Genomic DNA, 27,326 nt, shown 5'->3' with positions numbered 1-27,326 from the left:
CACTCTGCTGCATTTATTTGATCAAAAATACAGTAAAAATTGTGAATTATTATTATTATTTAAAATATCTGTTTTCTGTGTGAATCTCTGTTAAACTGTAATTTATTTTTGTGATGCACAGCTGTATTTTCAGCATCATTACTCCAGTCTTCAGTGCACATGATCTTCAGAAATCATTCTAATATGATGATCATGCTGCTCAAGAAACATTGCTGATTATTATCATGTTGAACACAGTCGTGCTGCACAATATTTGTGTGGAAACCTTGAATATATTTTATTTTTCATGATGCACAGATGAATAGAAAAGTTCATAAGAAACAGGCATTTATTTAAAATAATAACCTATTTGATTACATTATAAATGCTTTACTGTCACTTTTGAGCAATTTTAACGCATCCGTGATGATTAGAAAGTATTTTAAACAATATTTAAATTAGAGGTTCAGCTTAGTGAAATGAGGGTTGTGGTGGCACGGGGTCGGTGATGGGTTCTGTGTGGACTGTGACATCAAACCAACAGAATTAAAACAGAGATCTAATACAAAGTTAATTTAAATTAAATTAAAATTTAATGTTTATGCATGTTTTATATGTCCGTCATGTTTCCTTAAGATCATGTCTTTAGACTAACTTCATGATTCTTCCTCGTCTCGTGAGTACGAGAGTGTTCAGACAGGAAAAGGATTGTTTTTTTTTTTTCCCCACTAGCAATGATGTGATTCATTTCCCGAGTGAACTCCGCTCTTAAAATGTCCCTATTTATGAATCAATTTAAGTCTCTGAATCATAGCTATGATTTCGTCAACCTTGCATTGCTTGACCACAAATTAACCCCAATAATTGCCTCAAATTCGACAATCAGGGCGGCCCCGAAAAAAACCCTCGTATAATTGCTGGAGTGATTAAAGTGAAAGTTGAAAAAACAAAGTGAATGAAAAAAAAGTGATTATTGCAGAATTATATTTATATCTTGTTGCACAGGAATTTTTTTTGTTTGTTTGTTTTTTTTTTCCGAGTTTTAAGTTATTCACCATTATCAAGTTTATATTGTTACATGAATACTAGCTTTCTGTTAAAACCTTCTGCAGTCTAAAAAATGGCTTTTGTTGAAGATCTGAACCCCAGTTTTGGTCTATCAAGATCCACCCAATCATCCCGGACCCTCGCTGAACGAATCCACTCCCGAGAAGACTCGTCGTTCCGAGCCACATTAAAGATTAGTTCAAATGAACTGAAATACGAATCGTTCAAGATCGACAACCACTACAGGAAACAAACAGGATAGAATAGCTAGATTAATTAGCTAGATAGATAGATAGATGCAGAGTAAGCTTCATGGTTAGACAGCTCTGTGTCTCGGGTTATGTTGACTTATTAAGATAATAATGAATTCGGATCTGAGGAAACTGTCTGACCTTCAGCGCACGTGCAGGAGCCCCGCGGCTCTGAGGGTCTGACAGAGCTTCTGTCGCATCTCATCCGCAGACAAACTCTGCTCTTTACTCACAGGCACGATCGTTCGTGCTGATCGGATCGATCGATATTCGCAGCGTTAATCGATCAGAGACGCGCCGCGGTCCGCTCCTTAGGCAGCGGCGCGCCGCAGCGCTTTAAAAATCCCACACCGACACAACAAACCAACCTGTGTCGATCCGTCCTAATGAACGTAACACTCTCTCACGCTCTCTCATTGGCTGTTGTTGTCCGGCAGCTGGGTCAACCCACCGGAAAACCGGACTCTTTATGATCGCGTTCTGATGCTCCGATGCTCCCGTCGGCTCTAATTCAGGGTTTATTTAGTCATTTCCACAATATTCGCTTTGCGATCTTACAGTATTAGTATTTGTTTTAAACGAGGTATTTTTAGAATGTATATTTTCTGAAAAAAAAAAAGCGCCGACCGAGCGGACGTCATAACCGCGGTGGTGAGATGTGTTTACATGCTCCTCAGTGTTTATGAATATTAATATTCAATAACTGACCGCTCGGAGCTCTGATTATTAACGATGTCGGGGAGTTTTTACTTCGTTATGGTGGGTCATCATGATAACCCCGTGTTTGAGCTGGAGTTTCTCCCTCCGGGAAAGACCGAAGCGAAGGTGAGTCTGATGATGATGATGAAGAAGATGAAGAACATTACAGTTACAGCACTGCGCTGATGCTGACTGTGTGTGTGTGTGTGTGTGGTGTGTGTGTGTGGGTGTGTGTGTGTGTGTGTGTGTGGTGTGTGTCTGTGTGTATGTGTGTGTGTGTGTGTGGTGACAGGGAGGACCACAGACATCTGAACCAGTTCATCGCTCATGCTGCTCTGGATCTGGTGGATGAGAACATGTGGCAGTGGCAGTCCAGCAGCATGTACCTGAAGACCGTGGACAAATTCAACGAGTGGTTCGTGTCCGCCTTCGTCACTGCTGGCCATATCCTCATCAAACACACAATACACAGCCAAATAAATCAGTCTCTTTATTTCCCATTTGAATGTTTGTATACATTTTAATATATTTAATTTGAATATATATATTACATTTTAAATTTTTGTTAAGTACATTGTTTAATTAAATAAAATTAGAAATTTTGCCTTGGTGACTTTTTTTTTTTTTTGCTTGAGTAAAAAAAAAAAAAAAAAAAAAAAAAAATTAAACTATAAAACTGAGAAAATTTTTAGTAAATTCTGCTTTGCAATTTTAATTAAAACTGAAAAAAAAAATTAAAATTGAAAAATTAGATTTTCAATTAATTTTAATTCTAGTTAACTATAATAACTCTGATTTTCTGTAAATATTTTTTAACTCTATAAAACAGAAAATTCTAGGAAATTCTGCTTTACAATTTTAATTAAAACTGAAAAAAAATATTAAAATTGAAAAATTATATTTTCAATTAATTTTCATTTAACTATACTAACTCTGATTTTCTGTAAATATTTTTTAACTATAAAACTGAGAAAATTTTAGGAAAGCCTGCTTTGCAATTTTAATTCAAAGTGAAAAATATATTAAAATTGAAAAATCATATTTTCAATTAATTTTAATTTTAGTTAACTATAATAACTCTGATTTTCTGTAAATATTTTGTACTTTTATAAAACAGAAAATTCTAGGAAATTCTGCTTTGCAATTTTAATTAAAACTGAAAAATTTATTAAAAACAAAAAATATATATTTTCAATTAATTTTAATTAACTATAATAACTCTGATTTTCTGTAAATATTTTTTAACTCTATAAAAACTGAGAATATTCTAGGAAATTTTGCTTTTACAATTTTTATTACAATTTTAAAAATGGTATTTTCCACATTTTTATATTTATTTGCAATTGTTTTGTATAACAGAGTATCCCTGCTAGTCCGCTCATAACCATAAAGATTATTATTATTACAAGGCTAATAAATGTTTAACACAGACAGTACACAGACTCACCCATAATGAACAGATCCGTTTAATTCAGAATTCCTTAACTTTCCCTGCATACATATGAGATTCATTATGCTCCATGACGTCCGGCAAGAGGACGGAATCAAGAACTTCTTTAATGATGTTTATGATCTGTACATCAAGGTAAAAGCACATATTAATCCGTGTAGTGATATTTCAGTACCGTACGAATGCCCTGCATTTATCTAGAAAACATTTTGTGTGTGTTTTTACCCAGTTTGCCATGAATCCCTTCTACGAAGCCAACGCACCGATTCGCTCCACAGCTTTCGAGAGGAAAGTGCAGTTTCTTGGGAAGAAGCATCTGCTCAGTTGATTCATTTTGTACATGTACTCTTGTTTTTGCATTCTTGTCATGCAGAAATATACAGGCGTGTTGATTGTACTGTCAGATACATATTTAACGTTTCAGTTGTTTACGTTCACATTCTCACCTGCTGCTGTACGACAGATGTGTCTGAATAAAGATGTTTAAAGCATCACACAGCAATGCATTCTGCACAAATTACACACTAAACCTTTAAAATACAACATCTATAACCTGTGGTCAACTGCATGATGATTGTGTACATTACCGTCGTCCAGTAATAACCTTGAAACAATTAAACAATCTCATCAAGTATTGTTCAACACTTCTTTAATTTCAATTTAACAATCTACTATATTGAGATCTTAGTGCTTCTTTTCAAAGTACGAGCTTAAACCCTTCACCTCATCCATATTTTTAGTTTAAGTACTGTGTATATATTGGCACTCTCTACATAATTATGTTAATATATATATATTAGAAATGATCACATAGCGTATGAACGCCCCCCCAGAGCCGCCCTGCATAAGTTAATCACAGTTATAGGAAAAGAAAAATCACAAAACGCACACACGTGAGAAAAAAAAAAAAAAACTGCATGTCTTGTTTTTCCAGTTAAAAATATCTAAACATCCTTAAAACGAGATGCATTTACTTAAGAATCAAACAACATGTGATAGACCCGCTTTCACATAATGCATAATATATATATATATTTTTTTTTTTTTTTTTCTTTTTACTTAAAATGAAACTAAATGATTTGCCTATGAGGTAAGACAAATAAATTCAAAATATGTTAGTGGAAAATAAGTGCTACTGTCTTACACAGCTGCACTTCTCAAAAAAACTCCTATCGTTTTAAGGACGTTTAGATATTTTTAATGAAAAAAAAAGGCATGTTTTTGCATTTATTGCATTTGCTCTTCACTATTTAACTGCCATGCAAGACAAAATAATATCCGTCTATGCAGTAACCCGCTCAAATCCCATAAGACACACACACACACACACACACACACACACACACACACACATACATATATATATATAAGACATCTGAATGCACAGAATCATTTAAATTCAAGAAGTTCAGTTCAGATACAAGAAACCACCCAATTGAGAGCAAACCCAGTGTTTAGGAGGAAGTGCATGTATCCCAGTAAGTGCATGTTCAAATAAAACGCAGACGCTTCACTAATGGAGGTCGTTCTGGTCTGTTAACAGCACCGCGTGCTGCTGCGAGGCTTTCTGTGCAGGTTAACGGTGTCTGTTGGAATCAAATGCTCGTGTCGCTCCTCCAAAGCCAGAACTCTTCTGACGGCTTCCTCGAATGCAGCCGCGACGTTGGTGGCGTCTTTGGCGCTGGTCTCGAAGTCCGGGTATCCTCCGCTCTCCCTGCACCACTCCTGCACCTCGTCGCTGGGTCACCTGCCTCTCCGTCACGTCCAACCTTGTTGCCCCAGAACCACGAACGGGAAGCCGTCGGGCTCCTTGACGTCGGCGTAGTAGATGAACTCTTTCCTCCAGTTGTTGAGGTTGTGGAAGCTCTGGCTGTCGTCCACGCTGAAGGTCAGCAGGCAGCAGTCGGAAGCCGCGGCGGTTTAGAAGGGTGTCCGCAAGCTGCGGGGAATCGCTCCTGACCCGCCGTGTCCCAGATCTGCAGCGTGACCGTGCGGCCGTCCACCTGCAGGTCTTTATTGAGGAACTCCACGCCGATGGTGTGAAAGAGATGGGCGTCGAACTTGTTAGTGACGTAGCGGTTCATGAGCGAGCTCTTTCCCACTCCACCGTCGCCCAGGAGGATGACTTTAAGAAGAGATGATTGAGATGACATGGTGTTTGTGTTCCTCGTCCTGTGAACGGAAGTTCAGGGAGATTTTTAACACTATGTCTTTCATATTTCTGAAATAAGTCACGATTCTCCAAAATAAATTGGAAGTCTCTTCTGCTCACCAAAGCAGTTTTCACTTTTATTTAATAAAAAAATACAGCAGAAATTGTGAAAAATTATTACAATTTAAAATAGTCATTTTCTGTTTGAATATGAGTTAAAGTGTAATTTATTTCTGTGATGTGCAGCTGTATTTTCAGCATCATTACTCCAGTCTTCAGTGTCACATGATCTTCAGAAATTCATTCTAATATGATGATTTACCTGCTCAAGAAGAAAACAGGAAAAGTGACGTGATATTCAGCCAAGTATGGTGACCCCATACTCAGAATTCGTGCTCTGCATTTAACCCATCCGAAGTGCACACACACAGAGCAGGGAACACACACACACACTGTGAACACACACCCGGAGCAGTGGGCAGCCATTTTTATGCTGCGGCGCCCGGGTAGCATTTGGGGGTTCGATGCCTTGCTCAAGGGCACCTAAGTCGTGGTATTGAAGGTGGAGAGAGAAACTGTACATGCACTCCCCCCACCCACAATTCCTGCCGGCCCGAGACTCGAACTCACAACACTTCGATTGGGAGTCCGACTCTCTAACCAATTAGGCCACGACTTTCCCACATTTCTGATTATTATCAGTGTTATAAACAGTTGTGCTGCACAATATTTTTTGTGGAAACTGTGATGCATTTTATTTTTCAGGATTCACAGATGAACAGAAAGTTCAAAAGAACAGCATTTATTTGTAATAGAAATCTTTATAACATTATAAATGCCTTTACTGTCACTTTTGCTCAATTTAATGCATCCTTGGTGAATAAAAATTATAATTTTTATTTTTTGTAATCATACAGTCCCTAAACCTTTGAATAAAAATATAATTTTCCACAAAAATATTGTGCAGCACAACTGTTTTCAACACTGATAATAATCAGAAATGTTTCTTGAGCAGTAAATCATCATATTAGAATGATTTCTGAAGATCATGTGACACTGAAGACTGGAGTAATGATGCTGAAAATACAGCTGCGCATCACAGAAATAAATAATATTTTAACACATATTCACACAGAAAATCGTTATATTAAATTTCAATAATATGACAATTTTTTTTTTGGTTGAATAAAAAAAAAAGCCATTTTGGGGCTTTAGCGTTATGAATGTGAGTTACTGCAACATTTAGGAAAACGAGAGAGAAATGAGCTTACCTTTACTGCCTCACGTAATTCATCATTCAAAATCTAGAACAAAAAAAAAAAAAACACTGCTAAATATGAAATATTATCCCAAACATACGAGACCAGTCAAATTAAGATTTGCGCAATAGAGACTTAATATTGTAATGTGTTGTTTGCATAAATTATTCGATTTAATGGACATTTACAGTTTTTTATGCTGAAGTGAGTTGTGTTACAGAAATACTTTACATAGAGCACATTATATCTGTTATTATTATTATTATTGTCATGTAATTTGGAATCAGTAACAGATTACAATTAGTAAGTAATCTGCCCAGCTCTATATATATATAGCATAAGGAAAGCAAAGTATATAAAATACAACCAATATACTCATGTATTAAAATTCTAATTATTATAATATCATATTACTGTTACTGTATTGCTATTATTAATAATATATTATAATTTGTACACATCACGGTAATGATAATTTGTAATAATGGCATATTATATAAGTAACCATTTTGAGATGAAATATGACGTTTTTATGATATTCTGTTTATTTATTTACGGAACTGCACGCAAATGAAAGAGATTTTATGGAAAAACGTGTAACAAACAACGACGACGTCATTTCTAATAATGAAATTAAAATGAAAACCCACCGAAGTCATGAATGAGCGCTGAGTTGATGAACTTGAGACGAAACCGATACAAAGTGAATCAGTCAGAAGGAAATAAACAGATCTGTGTTTGTAATGCTGAGAACTGGAGCTTTAAACCCGAAGATTTGAGCTGAAAGCGACTCAGTCTCACCTGCAGCTGCTTCTGAACACATCGGGCTTCAGCGACCGGAAATCTCGATTCGAGAAAAAGAAACAAAACAAGCAATAAAGAGAAACATGACGAGTTTCGGGACTCTTCCTCTGCTCTCTGATGGAGCCGCACTCCTGCAATCCTATTGGCTGCGGAGTGTCATGTGACCCCGCTGGCTGATAGTCGATCACGTGACGTGTTGCTTCATAAACAGCAGAGTTCAGGTGCTTGAAGCTGATTCATATTCGTACTGTTAAAGTTGAAGACACTTTGAGGTAAGATGAATCCCTGAGAATCGGGACAGAAGTCTGCTGTAATTATTTAAATTAATTATAATTCATTAAGTTATTGACACAACATTTCAAACTTGTTCATTTTAGCCTATATGCCTTTTATTTCTATGATTAAATCTCTTAAATTAAAAATAGAGGCCTGTATATAAATCATAGTGTAATTTAGATCAACTACATTGTTAATGTGCATTTCCATAGAATATTTATTTTAGTATTTGACATTAATTAAACCTTTTTCAGATAAATAAATAATTCCTCCTCCTGAGAAACATCTGAATGCTGAGTAAATCCTTTTTAATCTGATTGTTTATTATTTTTATGACTGTGGTGTTGTAATGAAGTTTCCACTGCTGACAGAGACACGGCTGATTTAAACAAGCAAGTCCATTACATTCATTTATTCATTTATTGAGGAAACAGAAATAATCACTTCTCAGGGTTCACACTCAATGCATTTCCATGATTAAACCCTACTTATCATGACCACACATTTAACCTTTCATTACTAAAATCATATAATCACATTTTCTATTAATCAAAATCACTTTGTTCAGAATCTGAGTCGAACTTTTAAGTGTTTTCAGTGAGTCCCAGAGACTTTGTTCTGAGAATCAGATTTTTATGAACCATTTTAATCAAGTATTTCTATAGTAAGTATTTATATTTCATTCAACACTGATGTGGATTAAACATTTACATCAATGAACAAATGATCATTTAACTGAAATAAACAATTATTCTTTTAGCCTCATGATGAACAAATATTGAAATTGTGATATGGATTGAATATTGGAAACATGATGAGTGTAAAAGATGAAAGCAGGTGGATCCAGAACTACAGGAGTAACATTTACTGACTATTGAACGATAAGATCCTCAGAGAGGAACCACACCAGAAGAAAGGAAAGAGTGTGTGAGTGAAGGTGGTTGTGAATGTGTGTAGATGTGTGTTAGTTACAGGATCAGAGAATGACACTGTTCCTCTGTCATAGTCCAGATACACTCTCACACGCTCAAGCTTCTGATTAACACGAAAACCAAATTGATCAGACCATCCACCGTACCGCACACTCCAGACATCAGTGTTAAAGAAAACACGTCTCTTCCTCTGGTTTGATGCTGTAGTTACTCCAAGACTCCAGAATCGACTCTCTTTAACCTCCACATCCCAGCAGTGTGTTCCTGAGTTAAAACCCTCTGAACCCAGAACACAAGGATAATAGTCAAATCTCTCTGGATTATCAGGAAGAGGTTGATTGTTCCTGCTGTATCTCACACTGGTCAGATCATCAGACAGGATGAGACATGGATCTGCAGTGTTTGGATCCAGAATCACAGGAGCTGATGAGACACAATCAACAGCTGCTTTTATTCTGATGTTCATATAATGATCAAGAGTGAACCACACACAGATTATTATGAATTATGACCAGTGTTCATTTTGACAGGCATTTCTGATTTAGTCTTAGTCTTTATCTTGAGACCAAAATGCTTCATAGTCTTAGTCACATTTTAGTCATTTGAGTCTTTCATATTTTTAGTCGACGAAAAGTCATTGCATTTTTGTCAACTTTTAGTCAAACTGCAGTCACCAATATTTATTTTGGGAGCTATTTTATATGTAGTTTTCAAACAAAACTAGTCATTAATTATTCTCTCTAAGACCAAATCAATTAAGCTTATGAGAAATTTTAATCAAGGATTGAATTTAGAAAAACTTGATGACGATTTTCATTTTTGGATGAACTATTCCTTTAACAGTAGTGAAAAGGGAGAAACTAATAACAATTATAGTATATAATATATAATATAGATTATAAAAAATATAATTTATAAATTTTGAAAAAGAAGCACAATAAGGCAATAAGACAAATACAAAAGAGATACAAATTAAACTCATTTTTCAGATACAGTAGGTTTATTTTTTCTATTTTTTTCTATTTTAATATAGGCTACGATTGCGAACCTGTCGATTGCAATCGGCTGCTAGATCTGAGACTGTTTCTGTAAAATAATAATAAAATACATAGGCTAGAAAAATACATTATGCCTGATTAATGTTCAGTTTTTCAAGCACCTCTCTTCTTTGTTATATTTTACATTTAAAATATACGTTTAAAATAATAAATAATATTATTTTATTATTCATTTTTTTCTCCTTTCTTTTTTAAAACTTTTATTCAGCAATAATGTTAAATTGATAAGATTTCTATATTTTGAATAATAATCTGCCAAGATTCATCAATCAATCCTGTAAAAATATCACAGAATAATATTAAGCAGCACAATTGTTTCCGAGGTTGACAATACATTGAAGCATCATGCGTCAAAGAAGACTGGAGTAATGATGCTGAGAATTCAGAAATAAATATAAGGTATATTAAAATAGAAAACCATTATTTTAAATTGTAATGATATTTCACAATATTAACCAGACCCCACCCCCTTTCCATAAATAAATAAACAAAACCTTATATAAATATGATTCACCAATTTTATTTTATTTATTATTATTTTTTGTCGTGTCCTCAATCATTATCATTGAGAAAACCTAAGATAAGCTTATTTTAAGCTTCATGATCAGTGGATTATGTGTACCAAACAAGCAAAGATGAATCAAACAGGCTATATAAGGGTGTGCGATAGAGACAAAAATGATATCTCGATATTTTCTGGGATTTTTAGCCATAACCATAATCAGAGTATATTTTTCTGAGTGTGTTGCACTGCAGGACTGCCGTGGAGAAGCTGACTCCTAAAGTTATTGATATTCTTCACATTCTGCATAGTCAGTTCACAGCAGTGATAGAAATTCATATTTTCCAACAAAAGTTATTTTTACCCTTCATGGGCATTTTATATTTTTTCTAGAAGTGTGCATTATATTTTGCGTCAAATTGTTAAATTCAATCAATGAAGTGAATTAGAATAATAAGACATTCGGGGCTGTTACCAAACCAATAAACATCATTCTAAACAAAATGTATCTTTGCAATGCAGAGGAAACAAGCTGCATCTGAAGAGGCCTTTAGATGTATTTACACACTGTTTAATGCAGGACATGAATCCTTTAACCTGGAGTTACAAATGCAAAAATAATGTTTTGATATTTTAATCCTAAAACGTTGAATAGCCTACTGATATTTGAAATTATAAAGAAAAAAAATTAAAAGGTACTTTAAATGTGAAATTAAAACCGCCAATAGGTGGCAGCAAGTTACTATTAATAAGTGAGTCATTGATCATATAAACGGTTGATTAATTTGGGAACGAAACACTGTCATGTTCCTCAGAGACGCACAACAGCACCGTGGCTCTGTTTGGAATTAGCTATTTTTTATTGGTGAAATTTTTTTTTTTGGTGAAATAGAGCAAAAATAGACAATATGGTGTCTTAAAAGTCTGTTAATATTAATTTCTTGTTTATTTAACTGTTGTACAAAATCAATATCACATTTTTGATATTTTTCAAGAAAATAAAAATGTCACTCTTTGTGTGATATTAAATAAGTACAGGCTTTAGGCCAGTGGCGTAGCGTCTGGTATGAAGGTGCATAAGGGCCCGGGCAGTTTGGGGCCCGCCGAGCCCAGGGGAACTTTTAGTTGAAACGAGGGAACGAATAGAGCCCTGCACAGCTTATCAGAATTCTAGTCCCGAGTCTGACTGGATCCCCGTCTTTTTCTCTCTCTCTTCCCCATCTGATGTTGCAGCCATTACATTATTGCAGTTTTGTTTTTTAATGGCAAAGTGGTCAATTTTTTTTTTTTATTCTTTATTAAGTTAATTTAGAAATATGTTTGGAACACTCTATGTTTGTTAAATTCTAGTTGTTTTTTTTTTAATAAAAAATATAGAATGAGTATGCATAATAAAGCATGAATCAGTGTATTGGAAATGCAGACAAGACGCAGATGTTATGTTCAGTGAGACGAGTGCATGTTACAATGTCATATTAATGAGCTCGTCTGAACGCCATACAACAGTACCATAGCAGTACACGCATGCCTTCCGTCTTAAAGCAGAGCAGTCTCAAATCTGCCCCTATGGCTCTCAATTAGAGCACGCTGCAGTTCCACCTTTCAACCACAGGTTTTCGTTGCAAAATTGTGGGGCGCTGTTGAGCTCGGGAGCGCTCAGGCACCGTCTGCCCGCTTATATCATGTATACATGCCTGCTAAAGCCATGCGCGGGATTTAAATATATACTGCTTACTTTACGACTTAAAATAGTATAAAAAATCTGAAAAATATTTGTTGCAGAATGCTGAACACGTTTACAATTTATAATTTTTTCAGTTTATGTTGTAGATGAATATAGACGAGCAGCGCCTGATCATATATTAGTTTTAGCTTGTCAACATCTCGTCTTCATTGACGAAATTAACACTGATTATGACACTCGTGCTATTGATAAAACACATCAGACATTCTCCTCTGATCACTGTCAGTGTTTGTTACAGTAAATATTTTAGATTTGCCGATCAATCAAACTGAACTGAGATCTGCTGTATCACTGTAACTGTAAATATCATGTGGACCAAAGTTGTTCTTCTCTTGTTTTGGGCTCATTTTGGTGTAGCAGCTCATCTGGTTATTCACACATAATGCTGAAATCTGTAATATTTCCTCATGCGTCATTTCCAGTGTGTGTGTAACAGCACAGATCTTCTCCAGACTCACTGTTTTGGACGATGTCCTGCATCTTCTTCCAGACTCTGAAGGGCAGGTTGCCCAAGTAACGCGACACATGAATCAAAGCTCCAGAAGGCGTCTGTGGATCCGGCTGTGATGAGATCTGGACTCTGGAAGAACATTCAGGATCAGAAACTGCAGTGGGTTTTTGGATCAGAAGCAGAGAGAGCAGAGACACCAGCAGATCACTCACCTTTCCATCGAGACTGGAAACTCCTGCAGAACAAACACACCATTGATCATCAAGAACTCAATCAATCATCAATCAATCAATCATCAATCAATCAATCAACGGATGATCTGAAATCAGACCTTCAGAAAGCAGACGTGACTGGCTTTCATCATCTCCTCCGTGTCTTTGATTGTGTGTGAAAGAGCTGAGATGTGTCTGTTCATCTCCTCCAGCTTCTCCTTCATCATCTGCTTCTTCTGCTCCTCTTCCTCCCTCAGTGCAGTGATTGTAGCTTCTTCTTCATCTCTGAGAAACTGATGAAGCTTCTCAAACTGCTGTTTAATCTGACGCTCTGTGTGCTCAGCTTGAGATTGAAATCAAATCCACATTCACTTCAATCATCTCCATCAACACCACATCAACACATCACATCATTCAGATCCCAGAGAAACTCAGACACCGACATATAACAGATCCAGAAGCAGACTGCTGCTCGTCATTTACAAAAATAATCAACTGGAATCATTATATTAAATAAAACACATCATAATTGTGTTTAGTGATGCTACAGCTGTACTGAAAATGACTCTTGATTCTGTTTCCTCACCTTGATGTGTTCAACTGTTTTCTCAAACTCTCCTTTAATGTTTTCATTGTGTTTAAGTTTCTTCTGTAAGGACTTCAGTGATTTATTGACCTCCTCCTAGAATTGGACAAAATAAAAATACATAAAACACCAGATTACAGTTAAGAGAAGAGAATACAGTGATCATCATACAGTGCTATGAAAAAGTATACCAGAAATTATGACAAAGAAGGTGATTGGAATACATCAGTCTGGAAGGGTTACAAAGTGAGTTTAAAGGCTCTTGGACTCAAAGAATCACAGTGAGAGCCATTATCTCCAAATGAAAACAACTCAGCACAGTAGCAATCTCTCACAGAAGTGGCTCAGTATGAGGGCAAATACTTTTTTTACACAGCAGAGTTTATGTCATATGAAGTTGATTAAAACAGCAGAGAGAAATACTGAGTGCAGGAATGTGATAATATCGGTGTTTATGATGTTTATTGTTCTTTACATATGAAACAAGAGACATTTGTCCTACCTTATATGAAGGAACAACTTCACTGATGGGTCTGAATGTGTGACTGACGTGTTTCTGTGAAGTAAAGCACACTACACACACCGGCTGTTTGTCCTCCAGACAGAAGAGTGTAAACTGCAGATCTCCTCAGAACATCACCAAAGACCCTCATTAACCACCCTCATTAACCACCCACACAAACTACTCAAACAAATATTGAAATGCAAGGTTAAATACACAGAGGATTATCTTTTGAGGATCTTCTCCTGCAGACAGGACACTCCTGAGTTTCCTTGGTTCTCCAGAACTGTTGAAGACACTCTTTACAGACACTGTGACTACATGATAAAAGAACAGGAGTCTTGAAGATTTCACAGCACACGGGACAATTATAGTCATATTCAGCTGATGAAGCCATTTTCACTGTTTGAGCTCCAGCAACCTAAACTTTACTTTCTCTTTCTGAACGACGGTTTCAAACATGAATAACCTCGAGAATCACAAAGATCTGCTGTCTGTTCTGAAAGACAAAAATAATTCTCAAAGAAGCGTCAGCGTTTTTCTCTTTATTTTTGCTTTTGTCAAAAAAAGAAGAAAATCAGAAAGGAGAAATAAGAAGACAGTCTCTTCCTGGTAAGTGTTGTTAAAGGGTGGAGATTCACCTTTGGTCTGAAGACAACATCAGGATATCTTCAGGTTACATATTAATAAAATGCATTAAAATCTTCACATGCTGAAGTCAGTGATAAACACACGTTTGCTTTTGCTGATTGTCTGTGTTTGGAGAAGCGAGCAAAGGTGGACAGAGCAACCAAAAACTGTACTCAAGTAAAATTACACATATTTACAGTAATAATTATTCAAGTAATTGTATTAATTACTTGGAGTGGGGGTCACATATTTCTTTTGAGAGAAGAAGAAAATCCATATATGCATCACAGAAGTAATAGAACTATGGAACTAATTAAGGGGGTTAATAGCAGCTTTTTTAGTAATATGCTATTTACACTGCAAATAAATAGCTCCATTCCATTTATACACATAGGCATAGTTTGACCTTTGAGCTTGGGGTGGGGGGCATCTAGCTTCATCTGTCTTTATTTTGGTTAGGTTCAGATTCTTCTGCAGGTGTGAATACAGCAATCGAACTCGAGTGTGGACCAAACAACCGCACCAAGACCCCGCTGAAGAGGTGTTCTCAGTCCGGTTCCATACGAACTCCGGTACACTTGAGAATTTCTGGATGACCTTAGTACACGTGGTTCACTTGCAAAAAGGGCAGTGTCAAATTAAACCGACAAAAAAAAAAAAAAAAAAAAAAATCAACATTGTATTTGGTCCAGACCAAAGCAAGTGAACATGTCACTTTAATTCTTAACCACTGTTATGATTACAAAGGTAAAAACTGGCAGAATGGTAAATTCAGGCAAACAAAAAAAAGACAAAATAAGCAGCTAAACATGAAATATAAAAACATAATTCAATCAGGCAAAGCTTTAAGCACAAAAAGTATATAAATAGTATATAAATCATCAATTGATTAAAAACAATTATCAGGAATGTCATGCAAATAGAAATGATTGGTTTTAACATAATAAAAATATATATAAAATATCAATTGATTTTTTTTTTAAATGTCATACAAATACTAAAATATTTATTTAAAAGATTACAAAAAATTACTGATTGATTTTTAAAAATCTTGGAAATATCACACAAATAGGAAAATATCGATCTGAATGATTAACAACAACAACAACAACAACAAAAATAAATAAATAAATAAATAAATAAATAAATAGATTAAAAAAATAGTAAAATATTGATTTAATGTTTTTTGTAACAAAAAAAATATATATAAATTATTGATAAAAAAAATCTTGGAAATGTCATACAAATAGAAAAATGTTGATTAAAAAAATTATAACAGAAAAAAATATATAAATTATTTAAAAAAATAAACTAGAAAATACAAACAGTAAAATATTGATATCATAATCTTTAATTAGTCAGCTAAAATGTATAAATTATAAAAGTTTCAGTAAAAATGTTGATTTTCAGATAGACATGTTGTATATATCTATAATTTGATGTTGGATTTTTTTATTTTATTATTTTCTAGTAAAACACATACTGCAATATTTTGTTTACATACTGAATAAAAGTTTTTTTCAGTATCTATCTGTATATCTATAAATAGATATAAAATGATTTAATATAGTGGTTTAAATTAAATAGTGTGTAAATATATATATAGTTTAAAATAAATGAAATATGGTGTAGACACTTTTCAAAATTTGGTGTAGGATTTACTTTGAAATAATTTTCACTCATAAATTGCAACAAAAACCTCCAAATAAACCGCAAGTAACATATTTAATGTAACATTCTGAAGTAGAAAGACAGATAAAATCATTTCAAATCAGCGTTTATTTATATACTGTTATTATATAAGAGTAAACACACAAACAGTTCCTGTAAGTAAGAGACAGATGGAGAATGTGTGAGCGTGTGAGTGTGTGTGCACGTGTGAGTGTGTGTGTGTTTGCGCATGTGTGTGAGTGTGCGCGTGTGAGGTGTGTGTGCGCGTGTGTGTGAGGTGTGTGCGTGTGTGTGTGTGTGTGAGGTGTGTGTGTGTGTGCGTGTGTGTGAGTGTGTGTGTCTGAGGTGTGTGTGAGTGTGTGTGCGCTCGTGAGTGTGAGTGTGCGTGAGGTGTGTGTGCGCGTGTGTGTGAGGTGTGTGTGCGCGTGTGTGTGAGGTGTGTGTGCACGCTGATCAGATCATAGAGACAGAACAACAACAACCGGACTCTGTTTTAATCATTCTCGGGGACTTTAATAAAGCAAATCTCTCCCATGAACTGCCAAAATACAGACAGCACATCACACGTCCCACCAGAGACAGTAATATATTGGATCGCTGTTACACCACAATAAAGGATGTATATCACTCTGTTCCACGAGCAGCTTTGGGACTCTCTGATCACTGTTTGGTTCATCTTATACCGACCTACAGGCAGAAACTAAAATCAGCTAAACCTGTATTAAGGACTGTAAAAATATGGACTAATGAAGCAGAGCAGGATTTACAATCTTGTTTTGACCTCACTGATTGGAGTGTTTTTGAAACTGCTGCCACCGATCTGGATGAGCTCACAGAGACTGTAACATCTTATATCAGTTTCTGTGAGGATATGTGTATTCCTAGCAGGTTTGAAAGAACACCCCACACCCGCCCTGAACACCTCTCCAAACAACCGTTCACACCCAAACTAACTCAGCTCTCCGTGCCCACCTCCGTCTGTCAGTGGATCAACAGCTTCCTGACAGATAGGCAGCAGCTAGTGAGGCTGGGAAAATACACATCCAGGCGCGCTGGAAGCTGTTTCATGCGGGGGGGCTGAGGGCTGGGTTGGAAAATATGTGACGTCATTATGTTGTGACTGACGACATGAAATTTCTCTACTAGTCTTCTCCCCTGGCGTGATTGTTACTGTTTTATACACAAAAATTGTACTTGATGTACTTGTACTTTGATGTTTAATAAAAATAAATAAATAAAAAAATTAAAAAAAAATCTCTGTACTGTTTAGGCTATGTGTTGTAGCCATTAAAGAAAACATATTTGGTTTCATATTTGTTTAAATATTATAGGCTAATGTAATTTTTTTATTTATTTAATCAATGTTTATTATGAAAGTGAGCATGCAGCATGAGAAAGATATGATACATCATGCGCAATAGCCTATGAGACATGGAGTGGGTAAGACATGATTTTAACCACTTTATTGAGTTTTGTTTTGTAGAAAGACTCTGTTTAAAAGATTTTCGTTTTGTATAAATTGTATCTTAATTTTGATCAATATTTTATCAAACCCATTGCCTGTATTTAATAAACAAGCAAATATATTAGCAGACAATGTAATAAGGTGCCGGCACATCACTTGTATTGCACGTGAACTGGAGGGCGCAGAAACTCAGCTTGTGCCTCACAGACAGTTTTGAGAAATATAGGCTATCTATTATAGAAAGCTTAAAAATGTCTACTTTTAAACGAAAATATTCAAAACGAAAAGAAATAGGCTACTCTCTGAATATGTCGGCCTAATCCATATGAAATGTGCATTTCTCTCTGGCGTTCATGGCGAGTCCGCATCGTCTTTGCAGCGACACAGAAATATTAAAATAATTAATCATTAGTTTATATCTTATACACTATATCTTAATCCCACATTAAACACATTGTTATGTCTGTTTTTTATTTTTTTTATTTTTTTTTTTTTTCACGTTTTTAAGTACAATATTAGGTTAGTCCACAGCCCCCCACCAGGGGGGGCTGATGCTATGACGGGGGGGGGCTGCAGCCCCCGCAGCACCCCCCTTCCCGCGCCATTGTACACATCCATCTCCTGTATAACCAGCACTGGAGCTCCTCAGGGCTGCGTTCTCTCCCCACTGCTCTTCTCCCTGTACACCAACGACTGCACATCTAAAGACCCCTCTGTCAAGCTCCTGAAGTTTGCTGACGACACCACAATCATCACGAGTCTGCTTACAGACAGGCGGTTAAAGAGCTGGTGCCTGGTGCAGTCTTAACAACCTGGAGTTGAACACGCTCAAAATAGTGGAGAAGATCGTACTTCAGGAGAAAGATGAAAAAAAATAAATACCCCCCCCCCTGTTCTCCCCCCACTGCAGTGAAGTCATTCAGGTTCCTGTGAACCACCATCTCTCAGGACCTGAAGTGGGACATTCACATTGACTCCATTGTGAAAAAAGGCCCAGCAGAGGTTGTACTTCCTTCGCCAGCTGAGGAAATTCAACCTACCACAAGAGCTGCTGAAACAGTTCTACTCCGCCATCATTGAATCCATCCTCTGCACTTCAGTAACTGTCTGGTTCAGCTCAGCTTCTAAATCTGACCTCAGAAGACTACAGAGGATAGTCCGGACTGCTGAGAGAATCATTGGTACAACCCTCCCTTCTATTCAAGAGTTTTCTTGGTTCTCCAGAACTGTTGAAGACACTCTTTACAGACACTGTGACTACATGATAAAATAGCAGGAGTCTTGAAGATTTCACAGCACACGGGACAATTATATTCATATTCAGCCGATGAAGCCATTTTCACTGTTTGAGCTCCAGCAACCTAAACTTTACTTTCTCTTTCTGAACAACGATTTCAAACATGAATAACAATGAGAATCACGAAGATCTGCTGTCTGTTCAGAAAGACAAAATAATTCTCAAAAAAAGCGTCAGCGTTTTTCTCTTTATTTTTGCTTTTGTCAAAAAAGAAGAAAATCAGAAAGGAGAAATAAGAAGACAGTCTCTTCCTGGTAAGTGTTGTTAAAGGGTGGAGATTCACCTTTGGTCTGAAGACAACATCAGGATATCTTCAGGTTACATATTAATAAAATGCATTAAAATCTTCACATGCTGAAGTCAGTGATAAACACACGTCTGCTTTTGCTGGTTGTCTGTGTTTGGAGAAGCGAGCAAAGGTGGACAGAGCAACCAAAAACTGTACTCAAGTAAAATTACACATATTCACAATAATAATTATTCAAGTAATTGTATTAATTACTTGGGGTGGGGAGTCACATATTTCTTTTGAGAGAAGTATTATTTTTTTTATGGATTGGCCATTACTGAGCACTATAGACACAGGTAATGTCTGTTTCATTCATACTGGAAGCCGGAGGGTGACCTTGAGCAGAAAATCCATATATGCATCACAGAAGTAATAGAACCAATGACACTCCAGGAAATCCCTAATAAGGACAAATCCACCCAGCTATGCTGTGACTGAATAAAATGATAGAAATGTTTTGAATAATGAAGCATTAAGACAATAAACCATCAACTTCGATATAGGACCACATATGGAAGTGGCACAAATCAGAAAACAAATATCAGATTCTATGTGGTTTGTGTTGTTCACACTGTCATGAAAAACAACAATCTGAGTTTAAAAAATAAAAAAATAAAAAAAAAACACCTTTTGGCCACATTTTCCTGCATTCTGACCATTGCTATTCCTATATTGGACTAGATTGGCCTGTGTGTGTGTCTCTAGGGACTAGGATTCGGACTGCCTTTAGACCCATAATCATCTATTATTCTCTCATGGCTGGACTGCAGAAACATGTAGAAATGGATCTAAACATAGCAGTTTTATTAACTGAAATCAAAACTAAACAAAACACCCAGGAGCAAACTCAAGGCAGGAACAGAACAAACAAGCAACATAACAATAAAAGTCAACTGAACTGAATACATAGAGTTTAAACAGAGCAAACTAATCACTTAGGGTTTATTCATATGGTCTTGTTTGGTTCGACTGAATCAATCTCAAGTTCGTTTCTCCCCTTGGTGCAGATCTTTTGGGCAGGTGTGAATACAGCAATCGCACTCGAGTGTGGACCAAACAACCGCACCAAGACCTCGCTGAAGAGGTGTTCTCAGTCCGGTTCCATTCGAACTCCGGTACGCTTGAGAATTTCTGGATGACCTTAGTACACGTGGTTCACTTGCAAAAAGGGCAGTGTCAAATTAAACCACACCAAAAAAAAAGAAAAATGTAAAAAAAATTAAAAAAATTAACATTGTATTTGGTCCAGACCAAAGCAAGTGAACATGTCACTTTAATTCTTAACCACTGTTATGATTACAAAGGTAAAAACTAGCAGAATGGAAAATTCAGGCAAAAAAAAAGAAAAAAAGAAGACAAAATAAGCAGCTAAACATGAAATATAAAAACATAATTCAATCAGGCAAAGCTTTAAGCACAAATAGTATATAAATATATATAAATCATCAATTGATTAAAAACAATTATCAGGAATGTCATGCAAATAGAAATTATTGATTTTTAACATAATAAAAATATCTAAAAATAATCAATAGATTTTTATTTTTTTTTAATGTCATACAAATTACAAGATTACAAAAAAATTACCGATTGATTTTTAAAAATCTTGGAAATATCACACAAACGCTTAAAAAATTAAAATAATTATTAACAACAACAACAACAAAAATAAATAAATAAATAAATTGATTAAAAAAATATCAAATGTCACACAAGTAGTAAAATATTGATTTTAATGTTTTTTTGTAACACAAAAAAAATTATATATATATATTACTGATTAAAAAATCTTGGAAATGTCATACAAATAGAAAAATGTTGATTTAAAAAACTTATAACAGAAAAAAATAAATTATAAAAAAAACTAGAAAATACAAACAGTAAAATATTAATTTCATACTCTTTAATTAGTCACCTAAAACGTATAAATTATAAAAGTTTCAGTAAAAATGTTGATTTTCAGATAGACATGTTGTATATATCTATAATTTGATGTTTGATTTTTTTATTTTATTTTATTATTTTCTAGTAAAACACGTACTGCAATATTTTTGGTTTTATATATAACTTCAAAAATTATTTTTTTTCAGTATCTGTATATATATAAATATATATAAAATGATTTAAATATAGTGGTTTAAATTAAATAGTCTGTAAATATATACAGTTTAAAATAAATGAAATATGGTGTAGACACTTTTCAAAATTTGGTGTAGGATTTACTTTGAAATAATTTTCACTCATAAATTGCAACAAAAACCTGTCCGAAATCGCTCACTCGTTCACTATATAGTTCACTATGTAGTCCCTATATAGTGTATGGCAGTTGAGTACACTATATCAGAAAGGAGTGAACAAATAAGTGAACGGATTCGGACGGTGACGTATACACTGCCCACAAAACTACTAACATACCCAAAAATATCGCCATATGTACTTTTATATTACATGTACCTTATTTTAGAAAATAATATTAATAGCAGTAATCCTTAAAATGACTTTATATTGCAATTATACATACCTCCGTTTCGCTTTGTGGTTTCATCGATGGTATATCATTCTTTTTTTTTTTTCTTTTTTTTAATGCTTTTATGTTCATAATCATTAAATTATATTAAAATACTGAGAACAAAAATAAACACACATTAACACGTTCATCATTTTTTGTATTTATTATTTTTAGTATCCTGACACTCGCTCAAGCAGCGTTTTGAGCTCAGATAAGATGGTTGTAGAGCGTCGTCAGGCGACCGTTAATTTTACATCAGAACATTTTTAAAGTATCCACCGAATTATCATCATTTTTGTAAGTTAACAACGATGCCACCTCAGTAAATTAGTTATTGTCTACATAACATATTTTAATATAAATAATGTATGAAAAATTTTTGAAACAGAAATAATATAGATGTAAACGGCATCTCTCATTCAAACTTGCTCGCTCCCGCTCTTGCTTCCAGCTCGCCGGTTCTCCGCATTGGATTGTGGGAAATAGTGCTTCAGCCAGTGTACATCGGTTGTACACTCGAAATCAGAATGAATTGTGGGTAAAAAGTAGTGGACGAATGTAGAGAATGAAGTCGTTCACTCAGAATTTGGACAGCACTGCAAAATGGCTGACACCTGATATAGTGCACTATATAGTGGATAGGGAGCGGTTTCGGACACAGCTTTAGTCTTTATCTTGAGACGAAAATGCTTAATAGTCTTAGTCACATTTTAGCCATTTGAGTCTTTCATAGTTTTAGTCGACGGAAAGTCATTGCATTTTTGTCAACTTTTAGTCATTATTTTAGTCAAACTGCAGTTACCAATATTTCTTTTGGTAGCTATTTTTCAAACAAAACTATTCATTAATTCTTCTCTCTTAAGACCAAATCAATTAAGCTTATGAGAAATTTGAGTCAAGGATTGTATTTGGAAAAACTTGAATAAATGTTGACAATTTTCATTTTTGTATGAACTATCCCTTTCACAGTAGTGAAAAGGGAGAAACTAATAAAAAATTATAGTTGTTCATACATAATATAGATTATAAAAAATATAATTTATACATTTTGAAAAAAAGAAGCATAATAGGGCAATGAGACAAATATGAAAGAGATACAAATTAAACTAATTTTTCAGATACAGAAGGTTTACTTAACATTTGTACATTTATTTAACATCTTTTGTTGGTTAACATTAATGAGACGGAGAGGTACTTAACTTAGGAATACTGTCCCTTTAAGACGGAAGGCATGCGTGTACTGCTATGGTACTGACACACGTTCAGTTTTCACCCACCTGTTTAAGTTCACTTAATCGATAACCGACTGTTTTTTCGTGGGATAGTCTACAAGATAGACATTTGCACTGCTGTGTGTGTATTTGAACCCTGAGAACTGATCGCGCGCTGTATATGAGAACTGAAAACGTGGAGCGTGCGCGTGCACGAGAGAGAGAGAGAGCACTTCTATCAGCGCGATTCCGCCTATCCTTTAAGTTCATTTACAAATTGTGACTCCCAGTAAAAACGGGACGTCTGGTCACTTTACCCCTTCGGGTGCTGAGGCCAGGGGCGGACTTACCCAGTAGGCAGGGTAGGCGACTGCCTTGGGCCCCCAAAAGCCAAGGGGCCCCCTAAAATGCTTTTCATATACGAGATGCGCATTAAGCGCGGACACGCGCACGGTTGCTGTTTACGGTGTTTATTACCAGACAACCGTCTGCGTGTCCGAGTTGAACGTGCTTCTTGTGTATCCTGCTTGTAGCAAATGAAAATATGATGCATCTGAATCTAACTGCCGCACGAGCGCGAGGTCTCTCTTTCCCAGCGCGCGCGCACACTTCTCTTTCTCTGCGTCTGCTTTGTTCAGCGCGCGGCTGAAAGGAGCTGCGCTTTCAGTTAAAGCACAGATATGTTGCTTCTCTAATTTGACATACAGAATAGCCGAAATCACAGCACAGCTATTGTCTTTATCTTGTCTGTAGAATATTTGATTTTATCAGACGACGGCACGATTATAAATCAGGACTTCTGTGCAGATTAACATCTCGGAAGGGAGAGCTGGTTAGTCTTAATGGATCGCGTTTCAGTCACTATTTCATATTCATCCCGTTGTCTGACAACAAACAGTCAAATATATCAATGAAAACAGTTTCTAGAATTTAGCTGCATCAAAATACAGAATGTGGCACAGAGAGGCAAACAAATGTAATAATAAATAACAAATGTACATTTTGCATGTTCAGAAGAAGTGAGCTGCCCTGTCTTGCGGAAATACAAACAGGTTGTGTACTGTAAGTAAATTGCTCAGTGCACAGAAAGAGAAGTAATAAGAACGTGGTATTTCTGTTTTTTCTCCATGTGTCTAATAGACATGAACAAGTTCTTTGAAAAACATCTATGACCTATGAAACTACTCTAGTCTACTTCTCATGCTCTGTTAACTATGGTTTCACTAATAATAAAAATATATTACATAAAGCATCCATATATGCCCATGTTGATTAGATTAAAAACTTGGCCTGGTTTCACAAACGGGTCTTATCTTAAGCCAGGACTAGGCCTTAGTTAAATTAAGATATTTAAGCAACTTTTACAAAAATGCCATATAATACAAAATAACATATTTTAATCTTGACACAGAACAAATACACTCACATAATACAAATAAATAAAAAAGAAATATATTTCAATTTGAGAAAAATAAAACATGTATTTTAGTCTGGGACTAGTTTAAGCCTTGTCTGTGAAACCGGGGGGAAAAGTATTAATTTAAGGTACATTTAGAACAGATAAAAATGTTATTAAATTGAGATTATTCACGAGTTAACTCATGATAATCATGCGATAAATCATAATTATATATTTTAATTGATTGACAGCCCTAAGTTAAAATGACTAAAATTAAATGTAGGCTTACGCTGGTAACTCATCAGTGGACTTTCCTCGTCAATATAGGCTATATTTTTTCACACTTTTCTCATTCCTACTAACTCAAGTTTTTATATGAATGAACCTCGGAAGGGAACTGGATGTCTTCATAAAAGTTTTGATCACATTTTCATTTTACCTGATTAAGTGTCATTTATGAGCTGAGCTGCTTTGTTTACAGCCATTAAAGGGGAAACCACTATATTTCCGATGTTCCAAAAGCACCTCCTACTGGCAGAGAATGAATGTGCATTTTCAATTATCCAGTCTGCAGTTTTTGTTCAGAACAATGTGAAAATCCACCCACAGAAATCCGTTTTAAATGATATAATAATTTAGACTTCAGATTCATCCCTTTTCTTAAAAAAGGGGTTAAAGGTTCAGTTGTGAGGTTTATCATTTTATAATTTATTTAGTTTTTTGTTAAAACTTGTATCTCAATGGTAAATCAGTTACTATTCGTGGTCTACAACACAAAATAATAAAAGTGTCTGCTAAATGAATAAATGTAAATGTAAATGAAAGAATCCAATTATAACATGTACATAATTTTTTTTTTAGAAACATTGGACACAACAATGTGGCACTATTGTGCAGCAGCAAGCATCACAACAAAAAAGGAACCTCAAGGTTGATCTAGGTAAATGTGTGCAAATGTATAGGGCCCCTTTCCTATATTTTCCTGGGGCCCCCAATTCACTAAATCCGCCCCTGGCTGAGGCCACTGTTTCAGATAGTTTGTGTTTTGGTCGTCTATCCATCCATACTGAGACTAGATATGCAAACGCCCCTTCTGAAGGACAAGACAGTAACCTTTAGGATGTATTTTGAATGTCCAGTAGTCCTCAGATTACATTACACTCCCGTTTCATCTTATTAGCGAAGACATAATTTTTATCATCAGATACAGTAGCGGCTCCTGACCGTACATTTAGGTGGGGCAGATTTTGGGTCATAGCACTAATACATGAAAAACATTTTGTAAAGTTTATATTCTAATCTCTGAACACATGCAGACAAAATGTTGTCAGAGATGTCCTTGCGTGATCCTGTGGCTGGCACGCTAATGTCAGGCTCGGAGAACACGCATTAAATGCTGTATCATAATTGACTTAATATAGCATTTATCACCTCCAAATATTGATTTAGAATGTTACAAGTTATGGAGCAATTCGGGTGAGGAAAGACGATCACATGTCTATTCTCAGAATAATAATAAAACAAACACAATATAACCATATAAAGGCTATTCGTGTGAGCACATTTAAACTAAAGGATTTATACTTTGTTAATTTGATCCACTACTCCACATAGGAAAAAAAACAGACATGCCAACTAGTTACTGACCTGATGCGGACACAGAGCTGAAGTGAGGTTCACATAAGGTAACGTAACGTAACAAAAATCCGAAAAAAAAATTATCCATAACACAAAACACAACAACAATACAATCTATTCTTTTTTCAGTTTATGTTGTGGATGAATATAGACGAGCCGCGCCTGATCATATATTAGTTTTAGCTTGTCAACATCTCATCTTCATTGATGAAATTAACACTGATTATGACACTCGTGCTATTGATCAAACACATCAGACATTCTCCTCTGATCACTGTCAGTGTTTGTTACAGTAAATATTTTAGATTTGCCGATCAATCAAACTGAACTGAGATCTGCTGTATCACTGTAACTGTAAATATCATGTGGACCAAAGTTGTTCTTCTCTTGTTTTTCGGCTCATTTTGGTGTAGCAGCTCATCTGGTTATTCACACATAATGCTGAAATCTGTAAATATTCCCTCATGCGTCATTTCCAGTGTGTGTGTAACAGCACAGATCTTCTCCAGACTCACTGTTTTGGACGATGTCCTGCATCTTCTTCCAGACTCTGAAGGGCAGGTTGCCCAAGTAACGCGGCACATGAATCAAAGCTCCAGAAGGCGTCTGTGGATCCGGCTGTGATGAGATCTGGACTCTGGAAGAACATTCGGGATCAGAACTGCAGTGGCTTTGGATCAGAAGCAGAGAGAGCAGAGACACCAGCAGATCACTCACCTTTCCATCGTGACTGGAAACTCCTGCAGAACAAACACACCATTTATCATCAAGAACTCAATCAATCATCAATCAATCAATCAATGGATGATCTGAAATCAGACCTCCATAAAGCAGACGTCACTGGCTTTCATCATCTCCTCTGTGTCTTTGATTGTGTGTGAAAGAGCTGAGATGTGTCTGTTCATCTCCTCCAGCTTCTCCTTCATCATCTGCTTCTTCTGCTCCTCTTCCTCCCTCAGTGCAGTGATTGTAGCTTCTTCTTCATCTCTGAGAAACTGATGAAGCTTCTCAAACTGCTGTTTAATCTGACGCTCTGTGTGCTCAGCTTGAGATTGAAATCAAATCACATTCACTTCAATCATCTCAATCAACACACATCAACACATCACATCATTCAGATCCCAGAGAAACTCAGACACCGACATATAACAGATCCAGAAGCAGACTGCTGCTCGTCATTTACAAAAATATTCAACTGGAATCATTATATTAAATATAACGAATCATAATTGTGTTTAGTACCCTTCGTGAAATTAACGTGATTGTCTTTTTCTTTGATATTGTTTTCTGAAAGCACTTTAGACTCTGCTTGG

At 35.6% G+C, this 27,326-nt stretch overlaps 2 protein-coding genes and 2 pseudogenes across 2 annotated transcripts; 1 reads left to right on the top strand and 3 right to left on the bottom strand.

Annotated features, from left to right (window-relative positions):
- The first annotated feature begins 1,911 nt into the window (after nucleotides 1-1,911).
- On the top strand, nucleotides 1,912-4,058 carry LOC109096937 (trafficking protein particle complex subunit 2-like). Its single transcript, XM_019110632.2, has 4 exons — nucleotides 1,912-2,102; nucleotides 2,270-2,420; nucleotides 3,476-3,561; nucleotides 3,656-4,058. The coding sequence occupies exons 1-4, from the start codon at nucleotides 2,010-2,012 to the stop codon at nucleotides 3,752-3,754; spliced, it is 429 nt and encodes a 142-aa protein (XP_018966177.2). The 5' UTR covers nucleotides 1,912-2,009; the 3' UTR covers nucleotides 3,755-4,058.
- A 397-nt stretch (nucleotides 4,059-4,455) lies between these two features.
- On the bottom strand, nucleotides 4,456-8,140 carry LOC122134055 (annotated as a pseudogene).
- Nucleotides 8,141-8,323: 183 nt separating this feature from the next.
- LOC109096451 lies at nucleotides 8,324-14,998 on the bottom strand (annotated as a pseudogene).
- Nucleotides 14,999-26,127: 11,129 nt separating this feature from the next.
- Nucleotides 26,128-27,085, bottom strand: LOC122148557 (E3 ubiquitin-protein ligase TRIM35-like). The gene is made up of 3 exons (XM_042774943.1): nucleotides 26,835-27,085; nucleotides 26,731-26,753; nucleotides 26,128-26,650 (listed from the first exon to the last, which is right to left on the bottom strand). The coding sequence occupies exons 1-3, from the start codon at nucleotides 26,940-26,942 to the stop codon at nucleotides 26,476-26,478; spliced, it is 306 nt and encodes a 101-aa protein (XP_042630877.1). The 5' UTR covers nucleotides 26,943-27,085; the 3' UTR covers nucleotides 26,128-26,475.
- Nucleotides 27,086-27,326: the final 241 nt, after the last annotated feature.

Source organism: Cyprinus carpio, chromosome A18, assembly GCF_018340385.1.
Source record: "Cyprinus carpio isolate SPL01 chromosome A18, ASM1834038v1, whole genome shotgun sequence".
NCBI lineage: Eukaryota > Metazoa > Chordata > Actinopteri > Cypriniformes > Cyprinidae > Cyprinus > Cyprinus carpio.
The sequence above is the reverse complement of the archived record's forward strand: the minus strand, read 5'-3'. Positions and strand labels throughout refer to the sequence as shown.